This window comes from Gadus morhua, chromosome 3 (genome assembly GCF_902167405.1).
Source record: "Gadus morhua chromosome 3, gadMor3.0, whole genome shotgun sequence".
Lineage (NCBI taxonomy): Eukaryota > Metazoa > Chordata > Actinopteri > Gadiformes > Gadidae > Gadus > Gadus morhua.
Window position 1 is genome coordinate 5007443 of NC_044050.1, and position 14700 is coordinate 5022142.

Below are 14700 nucleotides of genomic sequence, written 5' to 3' on the forward strand. Positions count from 1 at the left end.
AGCCAAAGCAAAGGCTTTAGGCAGGTCGTATAGAGATGTGATCCCCGGTCAGGTTCAAGCCGCTTACACGCTAGAGCCACATTGACTTGGACCATGAGTGTGCCATATCCACCATTCCTTCTATTCACATCGGTTCTCGTCGTTCTCTATTGTTACTGTAGGGTTTATCCTCCCTTCAACTGAAATAAACTCTGCGTTGGGTACAGCCCTAGTAGTATAAACAACAAGTGTGACTTGACCCTTTAAGATTTTTTTTCTCTTGAGTATGTGAGACAGATCAAGTACTTCAATGGTACTTCAACAACTAGGCTATCCTTTTTTTGTCCTTGATTCAATCTCACATGAAAGCTTGAAAAGCTTAAATTATGTTTTTAAGCTGTGACTATATCCAACTTCTATGTTTTCTTTAAAGGGCTTGGGGTTAGAGGTTTGTATACTGTGAGCCTGTTTATTGTTAGTCTTAGATACTGAACTGTGATGCTACTAAACAAATAGTCTTGGTATTATCGGATGTCTTGCCTATTAGTCACTCGCTTGCTCAATTATTGTACTGTGACCCAAAACACCATTCCCATTCACTTAATTTTGCATGTATTTGTGGCTTAGCAATCTGCTAATGAATAGTTAATAAGGATTCATCACATATTCACACTTCTAGAAAAAGAATGAGCAATTAAGAGATACAACTATGCAAATAAAACCAAAAATAAAAACGTTCATTTGTGTTTTATAATGCCGGAACCTCCCTGGAATGAGTTACGCAAAAAACAAACAAACAAACAAACAAACAAACAAACAGTGAAATACTACGTTAATGAACATATAAGTTTCAACAAAGCGTTTGATATAACGAGAAGCCAGCACGTTCACACATTCACACACCACACCTACTTACCAAAAAGAGTACAACACTGACTCCGATGTAGGCAAACACAATGCACATCCAGATCTCATACGCCAGGGGGTCTAAGAAGGAGAAGACCCCCGGTTTGGACTTCTGAGGTTTTTTGATCATGATGGAGATCCCCAAAGACATGAATGGCTTGGAAAAATCAATCACTTCTTCCCGAACCAGAGTGATGGTCAACGGAGCTACTGCTATATCTGCTTTCTATGAAAGAAGAAGAGACGACAATCAGTGGCGGAGAATGGGAGGGCAAATGACGAATCATCTGCATGGATGAGAGTCGTACTGTTAAACTTATTTTATTGCCTCTGAACACAAGTTTTCTAAAGCCTGCGGTGTAAATCGAGTGCTGCTACCGTTTTTGGGGCATACATTTCCTGGTGTGTCGCATGAATCTGGAATTGTGTTAATCTCCTTTATATACAAAGTGTGTGTGTGTGTGTGTGTGTGTGTGTGTGTGTGTGTGTGTGTGTGTGTGTGTGTGTGGTTGTGTTGTGTATGTATGTGTATATGTTTGTGTGTGTATGTGTGTGTGTGTGTGAGTTGTTGTGTATGTGTGTATATGTGTCTGTGTGTGTGTTTGTATATGTGTGTTTGTGTGCGTGGTTGTGTCTGTGTATGTGTGTGGTTGTGTATGTATATGTTTGTGTGTGTGTGTGTGTGTGTGTGTATGTGTGTGTGTGTGTGAGTGGTTGTGTATGTGCGTGTTTCTTTGTGTGTGTTTGTATATGTGTGTGGTTGTGTGCGTGATTGTGTCTGTTTGCGTGTATTTTGGGATGTATGTTAATCTTACCCCATATACCAGCTCTCCAACCATTCCATTCCAGATTTTAGTCTCTGCATCTCTTGCGCCGTACTTTCCATCTCCCACAATCCTCAGCTGGTATCGTATTCCACAGTGTTTTGCTATTTCAGCAGCCAGGTCAACGCAGTAGCCTTAGGACAACATCAAAAGTCACTATCAGTTACATCAAGGTCACTGTAATGGGAGTTCTTTCACATTACATACATGTCGCATTACAGAGCAATAGTTTAGCTTCAGTCTCTCTTATGCGGGCATTGATAGCCATAGGCATCAACTCAGAAATGTGTTGCTTTTTATTTTAAATTTAAATTGAATACTTTGCAATAAAATAGGAAAAGAATAACTACATTAATACTGAATGAGTAAAAACATGAAAAAGAGGGCCAAAGTTTATTTCCACATATTGTATTAATAAGTATGGTTGAAAAGCATTCATTAGTTTGGTTGGGAAAGGGGTGACAAAGGGTTAACTGATCCGCATCTCTAAACCAATCAGAGATAACCAATCTGATATACATATCCCTGACTCTTCCTATAGATATATTGAGATATATCTAGAGATATACTCTATATCTTTATAGATACATACTAAAGACATGTACACACATACGGACACAAACAAAACAAACCTTCATAGCGGTCATTGTCCTGAAAAAGCTCTGAATTCTTCTTCAACATCACATAAGGGGCTTCCTACAGGCATGATATGATAAAAGAGTTAGAATATTTCATAGCTGTTTTCATTCATGTATCCATACATGTAGTTCAAAAAGCTTTTTTATAATGTTTCATTTTCCATATTCACATACAAAAAATCTTTGTAAACATTATTTGTTATTATTGGAATTAACCGTGTTAACCGGCTAATGCATTATTGAAGCATCCACCAATGATAGGGTTGAATCAATTTTGGACAATTTGATTTCTGTAGCTCTTTGTTGCAAAATGGCAAATGTTAAAGGTCCCATGGCATGATAATCTCGATTTATGAGGTTTTCTAACATAAATATGAGTTCCCCTAGCCTGCCTATGGTCCCCCAGTGGCTAAAACTTTATTTCGGTCTAAAACGAGCACTAGGTGTTCTGCTCGCCTTTGAAAAAACGGAGGCTCAAGCGCACTGATTTGGAATGTGGTCCCATATGTTGTCATAAAGGATCTAAGCTCCTCCCCTTTCTCTGCCTTGCCCGCCTAGTGAATTTGGTCCGCCAATGAGACACGACTGTGCGAGCGCCACATGTGTGTGTGTGTGTGATTACATTACACACACTGTAACGCAAGTGTTTGCTGTTGGTGTTATGGCGCATAACACGTCGGTTCTTTGACGTCTCATGTATTTCCAGAACGAGACTGTAGTTGGGGTTATCTCAGCCGTGGTTTAAAAGGAATTGGGGGAAAGGAACTTTGGCTTTGACTTCCCGGAAGTATGAACTGCCTAAGCGCTGACCGCTTAGGCAAGGCAAGGCAAGGCAACTTTATTTATATAGCACTTTTCATGCACAAGGCAGACTCAAAGTGCTTCACATATAAACATTGTTATACAATAAAATAAAATAATAGATAAGTAAAAGAAAACATATGCAAAGAAATGAGTAAAATAGAAAGTGCAATGTATTTAAGATCAGATCAACCGTCTCTCTGGTATCCGCGTTGGGACTCCAACCCGACCTAAAAGGAACATGGTACTTTCTCTGGGACTCCAACCCGGATTCTAGTAACCCTTATCCTTTCTCTCTGGTATCAGATAATGTATCTTTCTGGTAAAAATAGAAAATTAAATTGAAAGTTAAAAAGGCTTTTTAGTAAGTAAAGTGCAACGTATTTAAGAAAGTGCAATGTATTTAAGAGAAAATTAAATTGAAAGTTAAAAAGGCTTTTTAGTAAGTAAAATTGAAAGTGCAATGTATTTAAGATCAGATCAACAGTCTCTCTGGAACCCAAGTCGGGACTACAACCCGACCTAAAGGACAATATTCTAGGACTCTAACCCAGCTTCTAGGACTCTAGCCCAGACCAAAGGCCTTATTCCTCTCTGGTATCAGATCATGTATTTTTCTGGTAAAAATAGAAAATAAAGGGAAAGTTAAAAAGGCATTTTAGTAAAATAAAGGTAAAGTATTTAAGATTTAGCAGAAAGCTAAAGCAAACATAAAAGTCTTCAATCTTGTTTTAAAGGTGCTCAGAGTTGGGGCAAGTCTTAAATCCTCAGGGAGTTTATTCCAGCTATTTGTTGCATAGTAATTAATCCTGCTTTCCCATGTTTCGTGTTTACTCTGGGGATAATTAACAGATTGGTCTCAGAAGATCTTAGTGTTCTAGAAGGCTTACGTATTGGAAGCATATCAGTTAAATATTTTGGGCCTAAACCATGTAGGGATTTATAGGTTAGCAACATGATTTTAAAATCAATTCTCTGACCTACAGGAAGCCAATGTAACGATTTAAGAATTGGTGTAATATGTTCAAATTTTTGGTCTTTGTTAAAACTCTAGGAGCAGCATTCTGAACAAGCTGAAGCTTCCTTAAGGTGCGAACACACCAACCGCGTACCTCGCGTATAGACGCGTATAAAATCGGCAATTTTTCCATAGGGAACCATTGGTTTACGCGCGTATATATACGCGCGTACGCGAGGAGTTCAAAAAATTGAACTTTTTACGCTCATACGCGTGAGACTTAGCCGCAATAGCCAATCAGCGTGGAGCTTGTCCCGACGTCACTGGCAGAGAGTAGTGTCGCTTGCACAGAAGCATACGGCCGACATTTTTCTTTATTCTGGGTGGAAATAGTAACATAGTTACGCCATTAAATGCGTTTATGGAAACATTTCTAGCGAGAAATGTGCATTTTACTTTCATAATGTTCGCTCGGTGAATGTGAAGGATGTTTGGTTTGATAGTTATGACGAAGAGTGAACGCTCCGTTCACTTGCATGGACAGAGTCTCTGATTGCTAAGCAACCTCAACGTCTTGGCGGACTATTTCTCTGCTGATCAACACTACGAATGCTGGAAACACACCAGACACACCATGTGAAGTTATTTAACCCGATTATTGTTATTTATATCCGAGATTATTTAATCTAACCCGATCCAAGCTCTATCATCCACCCAAACACGGCGGCGTTTGGGTTTCCTTCCTCGGACTCCTAAATCCAGCGCAGCCACAGGCTGGGGGGGGGAAGTTTTGGGCGGTCTCATCTACGCGCGTATGCGTACGCGCGTATCTGACCATTTTTGACACAAAATGGTCAAGCAACATTTTAGCTGCGTTACACGCGTACATGGTACGCGAGGTACGCGCTTGGTGTGTTCGCACCTTTAGAGTTTGTTTTGGGAGACCTGTAAGGAGACCATTGCAGTAATCAAGCTTACTAGTGATTAAGGCATGTACAAGTTTTTGTAAGTCTTCGGTGGACATGAGCCCTCTAAGTCTTGCTAAATTTTTAAGGTGATAATATGCAGATTTTGTAACTGATTTGATGTGACTTTCGAAATGTAAATCAGAATCCATGATAACCCCTAGATTTCTGGCTTTGATTGAGGTTTTCAGGGACAGAGAGTGAAGGTGTTGGGTTACTTTAAGCCTTTCCGTTTTAGCACCAAATACAATTATTTCTGTTTTATCCTCATTTAGCTGAAGGAAATTTCGGCACATCCAGTCTTTCACTTGCTCAATGCACTGGCACAGCAGATCTATGGGCCGATAGTCATTCGGTGATAGCGATACATAGATTTGCGTGTCATCAGCATAGAAATGATGGTCAAAATTGTTATTATGCATGATTTGCCCTAGTGGGAGCATGTAGATGTTGAATAAAGAGGGTCCTAAGATCGAACCTTGTGGGACTCCACACATCATGTTGGTTGATTCTGATACAAAGTCGCCAATGGAAACAAAGTAGTTCCTATTTTGTAGGTAGGATCTGAACCAATTTAAGACTGTGCCTGAAAGCCCCACCCAGTTTTCTAACCTGTCCAAAAGTATTGTATGGTCTACAGTGTCGAATGCAGCACTGAGGTCTAGTAGCATTAGTATTGAGGTTTTGCCAGAGTCTGTGTTAAGACGGATGTCGTTTACAACTTTAATGAGGGCGGTCTCAGTGCTGTGCAGGGGTCGAAATCCTGATTGGAAGGTGTCATAACAACCAGTTGATGCCAGGAAGTGATTAAGTTGCTGGAGGACAACTTTCTCAATGATTTTACTTATGAAGGGCAGATTTGATATTGGTCTGTAGTTGTTAATAATAGAGGTATCTAGGCTCCGCTTTTTTAAAAGGGGTTTAATAACTGCAGTTTTCAGGGCTTTTGGGAAGTTGCCTGACTGGAGAGAGTTGTTAACTATCTGCAATATGCCTATTGCTAGGCAGTCAAAAACATTCTTAAAGAGGTTGGTAGGTAAAGAATCAAGGCAACAGGTGGATGGCTTTAGTTGTGTAACAGTTTCCACAAGAGTTTTAGAGTCAATAACATTAAAGCATGCCATCCCTGCCACGTTACTTTTGCCTGAACAGGGTGGTAGTCCAACATTTTGATATTGATGGCGCGTCTGATGCCTTCAATTTTATCAGTATAAAAAGCTGCAAACTCATTGCATTTCTGCGTGGAATTGAGATCAGGTGGAATTTGTGTTGGGGGGTTGGTCAGTCTGTCAACAGTTGCAAATAGGGTTTTTGCATTATTATTATTGGATTTAATGATATTGGAGAAAAATGTTTCTCTAGCACTTTTTAATTCTGAATTGTAGGCACGGAGGCTCTCTTTGTAGATATCATGGTGAATATGAAGTTTTGTTTTACGCCAGATGCGTTCCACCTTCCTGCATTCTTTTTTCTGTGCTGTTACAGAAGCAGCTTTTGTCCAGGGTGCCTTTTGCTTTCCAGAAATCGTTCAAAATTTTCAAATTAAAGTTTTCTACAAGATCATCAATAGAACATGGGTTGAGAGGTGGTAGTAAGGAGATGGCCTTTCTAAAAAGTACATAAGATTCTTCATTGATATACCGTTTTTTGACAGTATTTGATTTTGTCTGTATGTCGGGAATAAAAGATATATTAAAGAAAACACAAAAGTGGTCAGACAAGGAAGGATCAGTCACAGAGAGATCAGAAACATTGAGGCCCTTTGTGATAACCAGGTCTAGAGTGTGGCCCTTACAATGAGTAGTCTCTTTCCCATGTTGGGACAGTTCAAATGTGTCCAAAATGGTAAAAAGTTTTTTTGCACACTTGTCATTCAAATCATCAGTATGAAAATTGAAGTCACCAGTTATAACTAGACAGTCAAAGTCTGTGGAGATGCTAGACAATAATTCTGTGAATTCATCGAAAAAATTTGCAGAGTATGTGGGTGGCCTGTAAATAATTAATAGGAGAACTCTGGGGGAGCATTTCAATACAGCACAAAGGTATTCGAATGATGGAAAATCACCAAATAACATCTGTTTCCCCTGAAAAACATTTTTAAATATAACAGCAACCCCTCCACCTCTTTTTCCAGATCTACATGCATCAAAAAAGTTATAGTTGGGAGGAGCTGTCTCTATCAGAACGGTTGCACTGTTATTTTGTTCCAGCCATGTTTCAGTTAAAAACATAAAATCCAGTTTAGAGGTGGTAATAAAATCATTAACTAAAAATGATTTGTTATTAAGAGACCTAACATTAAGTAGACCCATCCTGATGGTGTTGTTGATAGGCTTTAAGGTTGTTTTTGGTTTGGAGGAAATATGTATGAGATTTGTGAGGTTAGCAGTGTGTCTACGTTTCCCTTTGTTTACTCTCTTAGTGGTTACAGCAGGAATCCAAAAGTTGCCATGTTTTGACATAGGCAACCTTCGGTTCAGCAGATTATGCGAAACGTCCTTTATACTTTGTCTACGGCTGAACCCTTTTTTGTCTCAGTAATACTGCTTAGGCAGTTCCAAGCACGAGATTGCTTGGATAATGGATATTTTTAAACTATTGAAATATGCACATTAGGAAATAAAACATCACAATTATTGTGAGGTTCAAATATTGAATTGAAAAAAATATTGACAACATTAAATATTAAATAGAAAAATCCATTTGTACAAATACAAATGGGCCTTGATAAATATCAGAAAGTGTTCTTCATTACCAGTATAGTAGTGACAATAACGGTCTTGTTTTCCATGCCACTTGTGTCATTAGGGTAAAGGTCGGACTTGGTCACCACCATCTTATCCATCTCATTCCAGTAGCCAATCTAAAACACATACAAATACACAGTTCACATTTAAAATCCACAGATTCATTATGTATATTTGTATTCTTTATATCCTCAAATAATCATACAGTGGACAAATAAATGAATAAAATATTGTCCTCTACTGATGGTTAATTGCTAGAGAGAATGAACAGCTTGCGGTTCATTAATTGGACCCTCACAAACAATACATAACTAACCTTGATGGGCCCGTTGTTTTTCAGCTCCATGACGGTGACTGAGTAGTTGACTCTTTTTCCATATTGGTCGAACTGAATATTCCCTGTTAAACCATCTACACGCACCTAGAAACATAAAACGCAACAGAATCACAGACAGTAAAGAAATCACTTCAACAGAACATCTATTGGAGTGATGTGGCCATCGCCCATCGCAGACTCTTTCCAAAGAGGCGCCTTTGTTGCACACACACACAGTTGTCACTCGTAACACAAATATTGGTCTGCTCGTCTAATGTACCAGGGCAAGGGTAAAATAATAAGTTATCTTCACTAGTTGACTCCCCTAATTGTGCCCTGGTACATACAAGTAGCAGACCCATAATTCATGTTATAAGCAACACCTCTTTGAAAAGGGGTTTTAGTGCTTGTACATTCTGACGCCACAAATCGCAATGACCGCCTCCATTTCAGAATCATAGGAGCAGGAGCCGCGTTCACATGGACACTTCTGATCCGATTAGAAGTGGAAGAACAGCTCAATCAAAATAAAAAATGATCATATATACGCACCAATCGGAATACAATTCTCTGATCGAAATAGAATTCCATGCGGAATAGAAGAGGTGAAGCAGTCCGCTATAACCGACATGTATACACTTATTCCGATTGGTTTGGGGTGGTTGCAGCTACTTTTTAAAGATTTAGAAAGATGGCATCAGCATCTGCAGTAGGCTAGTTCGCAATTGGTCCGTCCGTACTTCTATGCACACCGAACTTGAACGTTGTCAAGTAAATTGAATTTTTTTGCCTGAGTCATGTCTTTCTTATCACTCCGCAAGTTGTCCGGTAACTTATCAACCGGCGCGTCCGGTTGCCAAGAGACGTCTTTGGCGGACTATTTCTCTGCTGATCAACACTACGAATGGTAATTGTAAAAAGACACACTGTGTGAAAATATTGTTTCGTGTTGGCAAGGAGGTGTGTAATAAGCGGGATAATTTATAGAACGTCGGCGGTCATTATCGAAAATAATACCCTTCGGGGCGAAGCAAGACACCTCCGCTTCGCGTTGGGTCCGGTTCGCCCTGTCTGGGCTTACTTTCCCGATAATGATCGGTGTTCTGTACAACATCATCCCTTACATATATCATATAAGTCCAGACCAACATAACGGCTGTGCGCGAGAGAAATACGAACCTACGCTTACCACTCTTGTGTGTCCAGAAGTGTCTAGCCATGTAAACACGGCTAGTGTTACTGGTAGTTAGGAGTGTACTGGGGAAGTATCTCCAAAAAATCCAATGATACATTCTGATGTACAAGCCCTATTAGGTTTATATTTGATTTGATATACTTTTAACTATTTATATAGCATCATTCTGTGGCATGAAACAATTAAATGGTAAGTGAGACCCCTGAATTTAAAAGCTGTGAAACTTAAAACAATTCACAATTGTTTTTGGACGACAATCCCCATGGTTAAGGCCCACGGCAACTTTGCAATACTATTTTTAAGCTAGTTCACGTTGTTTAGTATGAGCTTTGTAATTAGTGATGTAATCTCAGATCCAGAGTCCTTCTATGTCGTAGCCAAACTTCTTAGCGGAGACGGCACAGAGCCTGGGCCTAAAAACTGAGAAAAACTGAGAGGTGCAAAGTTATACCTGGTTTCCTGTTTCATTATGGAGGTATTCTGATCAGAAGGGGATTTAATACGTGTATTTCTACAGGGGCCAGTCTAAACTGGGCCTGATTTAAACCTTTGCGGACACTTAAGAATTTTGGTGTCCGGACCGGATGTTTTTACTTGTCTTCCCACCGGGAAATGTTATGCTGCTATCCATTTGGATGGTACGCCGGTACGTGCAAGTGGTAAGTTGCAAATCTCCCAGCTTTCTTGCTGCATTTCACTGAGGCAGGACCCCTTTTGGTTGAAGTATCTCGTCGCTTTCAAAATAGAGCGAGCAGAGCTGTACAACTCGCAAAGAAGATGGCTGCGCCCATAGTTCATGGGGCTTGAGTTGTATTTTCTTTGTATTTGTACCACGTTGGTGGTTTTAATGTCGTTTTTAAATCCTCTTACACACTTGATTTCATTGCTGCTTTAATCCGGTCACCAATTTATGCATTGCACAGTCTTGCTTTGTGTGCAATTCAATGTAAAGTTGTGTTTTCAAGGCTTGCTAAAGAGGCTATGTTGCTAATGATGACTAGCCTGCTACTACTTCCCCTTGTGGCTCGACAGAAACACAAATGACAAACTGGAAGGCTGGAGCAAGGGAAATACGTCACATTCTCGCTAAAGCTGGTCGTTCGTACCGGCGTACCATCCAAATGGATTACAGCATTACTATTGCTGGCCGAGTTTGCGTTCACTAGTAGCCAATTAGGCACGTACAGATCCCCAGATCGGGCCACATGATTGGTCGAAACATATATGAAGAGAAAGAAAGTGAAACGCCCCATTCCCCCAGATTGAAGCTTGTCTGCTATCAGATCAGGGATTCGGCGAGCCATTGTATTTGGTCGGGCAACCGGCCGATTAGATGGTCAAACAGCCATCCGTAATACAGGCACATGTGTAATGAAATGTGCTTCTTCAAAAACACATGTTAAAAAATAATAACGTAACCCATTTTGTTGTAACTTATATGTTATATGGTACAAATAAAATTAACATAGCCGACTTTGCTGCCTTATTACAATGTGCATAAACAGAATTTTCTAAGAACTGCCCCGGTGAAAACATACAAGTGGATCGACCCTCCACCAGGAGTTAAGACTGATGCTTATGCTATGTCCGTTCACATCCAAAGTAAATCCAAAGTAACAAACATCCAAAGTAATTACTAGGAGAATCCGAGAAGGCTTCATGGCACTTTAAACTGCCAACGGACTTCAGGGAGATCAGGAAGTCCGCTGGCACATTCATAATTTCATTGATTGTTGAAGATAAGGTTCTGTATTTATCCGAGATATACTGTATATATGATTCTCTGTAAATATACACCTTTATCTAACAATATCTAATACTCAGCAATGTTGGTGCAAATGGAACATCAAACACACCAAAAAAGCTAATCACAACATGGAATTCTCTGTTTGTTATGTAACATGAATGAGTCACAGAATGCTTTGTTTAGATCGTAACCTGTTTTAGAGCACGCTCGATCTCAACCCCCTGGGCCCACGGAACGGCCGGATTTGCCAAACAGTCCCCTGTGTTTCCACGGCGACTCATATCTATTCTTTGTTTGTGGAGAAACCGGAACGCCTCAGTCATCACCTGGACAGCGTCATATGTCAGCGCTGAAGTGTACTGCAACAGAGACAAACAACATCACAAATCTCTGTAATTACATTTTTATCATTTATCATGTCATTTATAGCATCAGCATTAGTTGTAATCATAAGTTTAAGCCCGGGTTGTGGCAGCTCCTGCTACACCATGCATTTGATTTGTTGCTTTGGTTGTCTCACTTGATTCTTTAACATGACATGCTAGTGGACAACGAAACAGACCCCCTGATGCTGCCCTCATTGGGGTGGGGGCCTTTAACAAGCAAAACATTATGCTTTGTCATAGTAATAAATAGTCTAAATGGAAATATATATAGCAAAATATAAGAGTAGATATACTGCATTTCATTCCATTTCCTAACAACTTTTGCTAAAGTGCATTTGTATGACATCCCCACAAATCAATTCATGAATTCATCCAATTTGAGATGAGAGATCTATTTTGCAAGGGTGATCTGACCAAATACAGAAGCAAGGAAATGCACAACTCCTATGATTCAATGAATACAATAAATAACATAAATCTCTCGGTCTATGGCACACCTTCTATTCTTGCCTATAATGTACACAACCATTTGGCAGCATACCACATTTATAAAGCAGCAGTATTGAACAGACCCTGTTATGGCTTGACCTCAGTTATTATTGTTGTCAAGTAGGCACAGATGTAGCCGACATTGGGGTCCCTGGGTAGGAGGACACATGGACGTTGGCTAGCCTGCAGATGGTGGTGGCCTTTTCTCCCAATCCCTTCATAGCTGTTCCCGCCAAGAACAGTGAGGATTCCATTCCAGATTGAGATACCATAGAGTATGATAATAATATTAATACTTTCTGAAGGCGCTTGATATAAAAAAAAAACAACAACACTTTTGCAAGTCATCTAAACAGCCATAAAAAAGGACATCCACGGCTCAAAACAGATGTACTCCAGCAAGGGAACCAAACCAGGCTCACAATATGCTTACAAGCAACTCAACCGTACAACTTAAATAGACCTCTCAGAGAGAGGTAATTCGTTAAGAACTTAAGAAATGTTGAAGGAATAGGAACAAAATCAGTACTAAAAACTTCTTTTTACTTTCAGAAAAAGATATGAGGATCAAAAAATGTCTGTGAGCCAACACAGTTCTGCCCTAATTCTAGAAGTAACTCAAAAAGAATCAGCCCAAAGACGATAGCCTTCAATGAATGCTAAGTGATATCAACAAGGGCAAGGCTGGTGCTGCTGCAAATACCCACTGGATATAAAAGGTAGGACCCTCAGTGAACAGTGCCACATTATGATCCATTGTAGGCTTCAATCAACGTATGATAACATCTCTTTTACTGAGGACAAATCGGTGCTCAAATCCTTTCACAGCCTAATCTGTTTGAAGCAGCACAATTATTCCAAAGTGATGTCATAGTCTGCGACACCATCGAGTAGCCAAGTGTCAGGATGTGTTGATCGAGTTATAAATTGTTATTTAGTCTGCAAAAATATGTCATTGTTTACAGGTAAAATAGCAATTTTGATATAGATTAAGAAAAGGTAACAAAAACACAACGTTTCTTAATTCCATGGGATTATGCACTACTTCAAATGTAATTAGGAATATTGTATTCCATTCCAGCCAGTTCATTCCGCTAGACGCCACTCAATTCTACACACCGGTGCACACACTGCGTCGTTGGAGGTTCAATTAACAAGATATGTGATTTGATGGTAGCTCCAGTCAAGATTTTGAAAAAGGAATCCAATCCTGACCCCACTCTCCCACTTCTCTCTCAAAACGACGCCCACCATAGAAAAGTGAGGCTCGCTAAAACAACTTACCATTGGGAAATTAACCTGGCTATCTGTAGTGTTAGTGAGCCCCTACATGACAGAGTGTGTTTTAGAGCACATTTCAAACAAAAATATTTATATTGTAACAATAACATAAAAGCCCAAAACCAGTAGATGCTATCCTTCCGTTACATTCATAAAATTATAATATCACAGTAATGAATTGATTGAACTGATTTCAAACTTTTTGCCCGGCACTTTTAGATAGCTGAATTTAACAGTTAATTTACTAATAAAAGTTCTTCATACCCTGATCCTTGTGTCGGCCCCTGGATACTCCTTCTCTTCCAGGCCTTCCCAGCGCTGGTCAAACTTCGCCACCACAGGATCGTCAAAGTCAACAATCTGAAATCCTGAAACATTGGCCCCTCCATATTGGATTTTAGAAAGATCCCCGTCTACGAACCCCTGAAAAACATGAAGGCACACATTAAAGCTTTGTCATAGTAATGAATACTCTAAATTGAAATATATATAGCAAAATATAAGAGTAGATTGTACTGTATATAGTTTAATTTCCTAACAACTTTTGCTTAAGTGCATTTGTATGCAACTATAAAGACATTTTCTTTGTTTCTTTTGTAGAAACGTAAAGATAAAAAAACATTTAAATATAGTTAAAGCATTAAGAAATTTGAGATTTGTATATAGAATAGTAATAATGACAGTTAATCAGTGTATGATACAGTAATCCACCTACCAAGTTAGCGATAATGTAGTGGTATCCTTTCACATGCTTGCCAATGGTGATGATCTGTTGGAAAAAGAAAATGTGACCATTCTCAAATTTCAACATTGATTTGGTAGAATCAAAGTAGACATTAAAATGTAATCAGTCTAATCTGATCAGATTTAGGGCAGGGTGGCATGGCTATTTTCAATTGATAGACTAAATATGAATCAATTGAATCCCAAGAATGACTGATTTTGACGTTATTTATAGGACTCAATACATGTTCTACTCGGGAGGCACTTTTAAGACTGCTAAATAATAATAAATGGTTAAAACAATGTTTGATTTGCAAGCTTTTACTGTCAGATCATATCATTATTGCCGTGATAAACCGTATGTGCCTTCTACACTTTGAGGCCCAGAGATAAGTGGGCTCATGAAGCAGCATTGAACTGTGTTGAAAAAAGGTAACGAAGTTACTGCTGTTTAAAGTAGTTCATCTCCCGAGAACTGTGCCGTATATATTACTTTTGCGTTATACCATGGTCTGGGGGAATAATCGATTCTGATTGGCTGCAGGGTGTCCATTAATCCCTGATACATGGACCCCTGCTAAGTAGTTCCAGCAAATTGTCTATTCAGCCTATTAATGGTATTTTCTTTGGCAAGTGACCATGGTTAAAGCGGGATAATGCCCTTCGAGGTGTCCTTGTGTGTGTGTGTGTGTGTGTGTGTGTGTGTGTGTGTGTGTGTGTGTGTGTGTGTGTGTGTGTGTGT

The 14700-nt window shown here is 39.4% G+C and overlaps 1 protein-coding gene across 5 annotated transcripts in view; it reads right to left on the minus strand.

Annotated features, from left to right (window-relative positions):
- Positions 1-14700, minus strand: part of LOC115540764 (glutamate receptor 2) — a 69575-nt gene that overhangs the window by 17172 nt on the left and 37703 nt on the right. For all 5 annotated transcript variants that reach the window (XM_030352330.1, XM_030352328.1, XM_030352329.1 and 2 more), the window contains exons 6-13: positions 13951-14004; positions 13500-13658; positions 11271-11438; positions 8138-8242; positions 7830-7937; positions 2342-2405; positions 1701-1843; positions 896-1111 (exon numbers count right to left, since the gene is read on the minus strand). In XM_030352330.1, the coding sequence (XP_030208190.1) occupies positions 896-1111; positions 1701-1843; positions 2342-2405; positions 7830-7937; positions 8138-8242; positions 11271-11438; positions 13500-13658; positions 13951-14004 (1017 nt within the window). The remainder of the gene's footprint in view (positions 1-895; positions 1112-1700; positions 1844-2341; positions 2406-7829; positions 7938-8137; positions 8243-11270; positions 11439-13499; positions 13659-13950; positions 14005-14700) is intronic.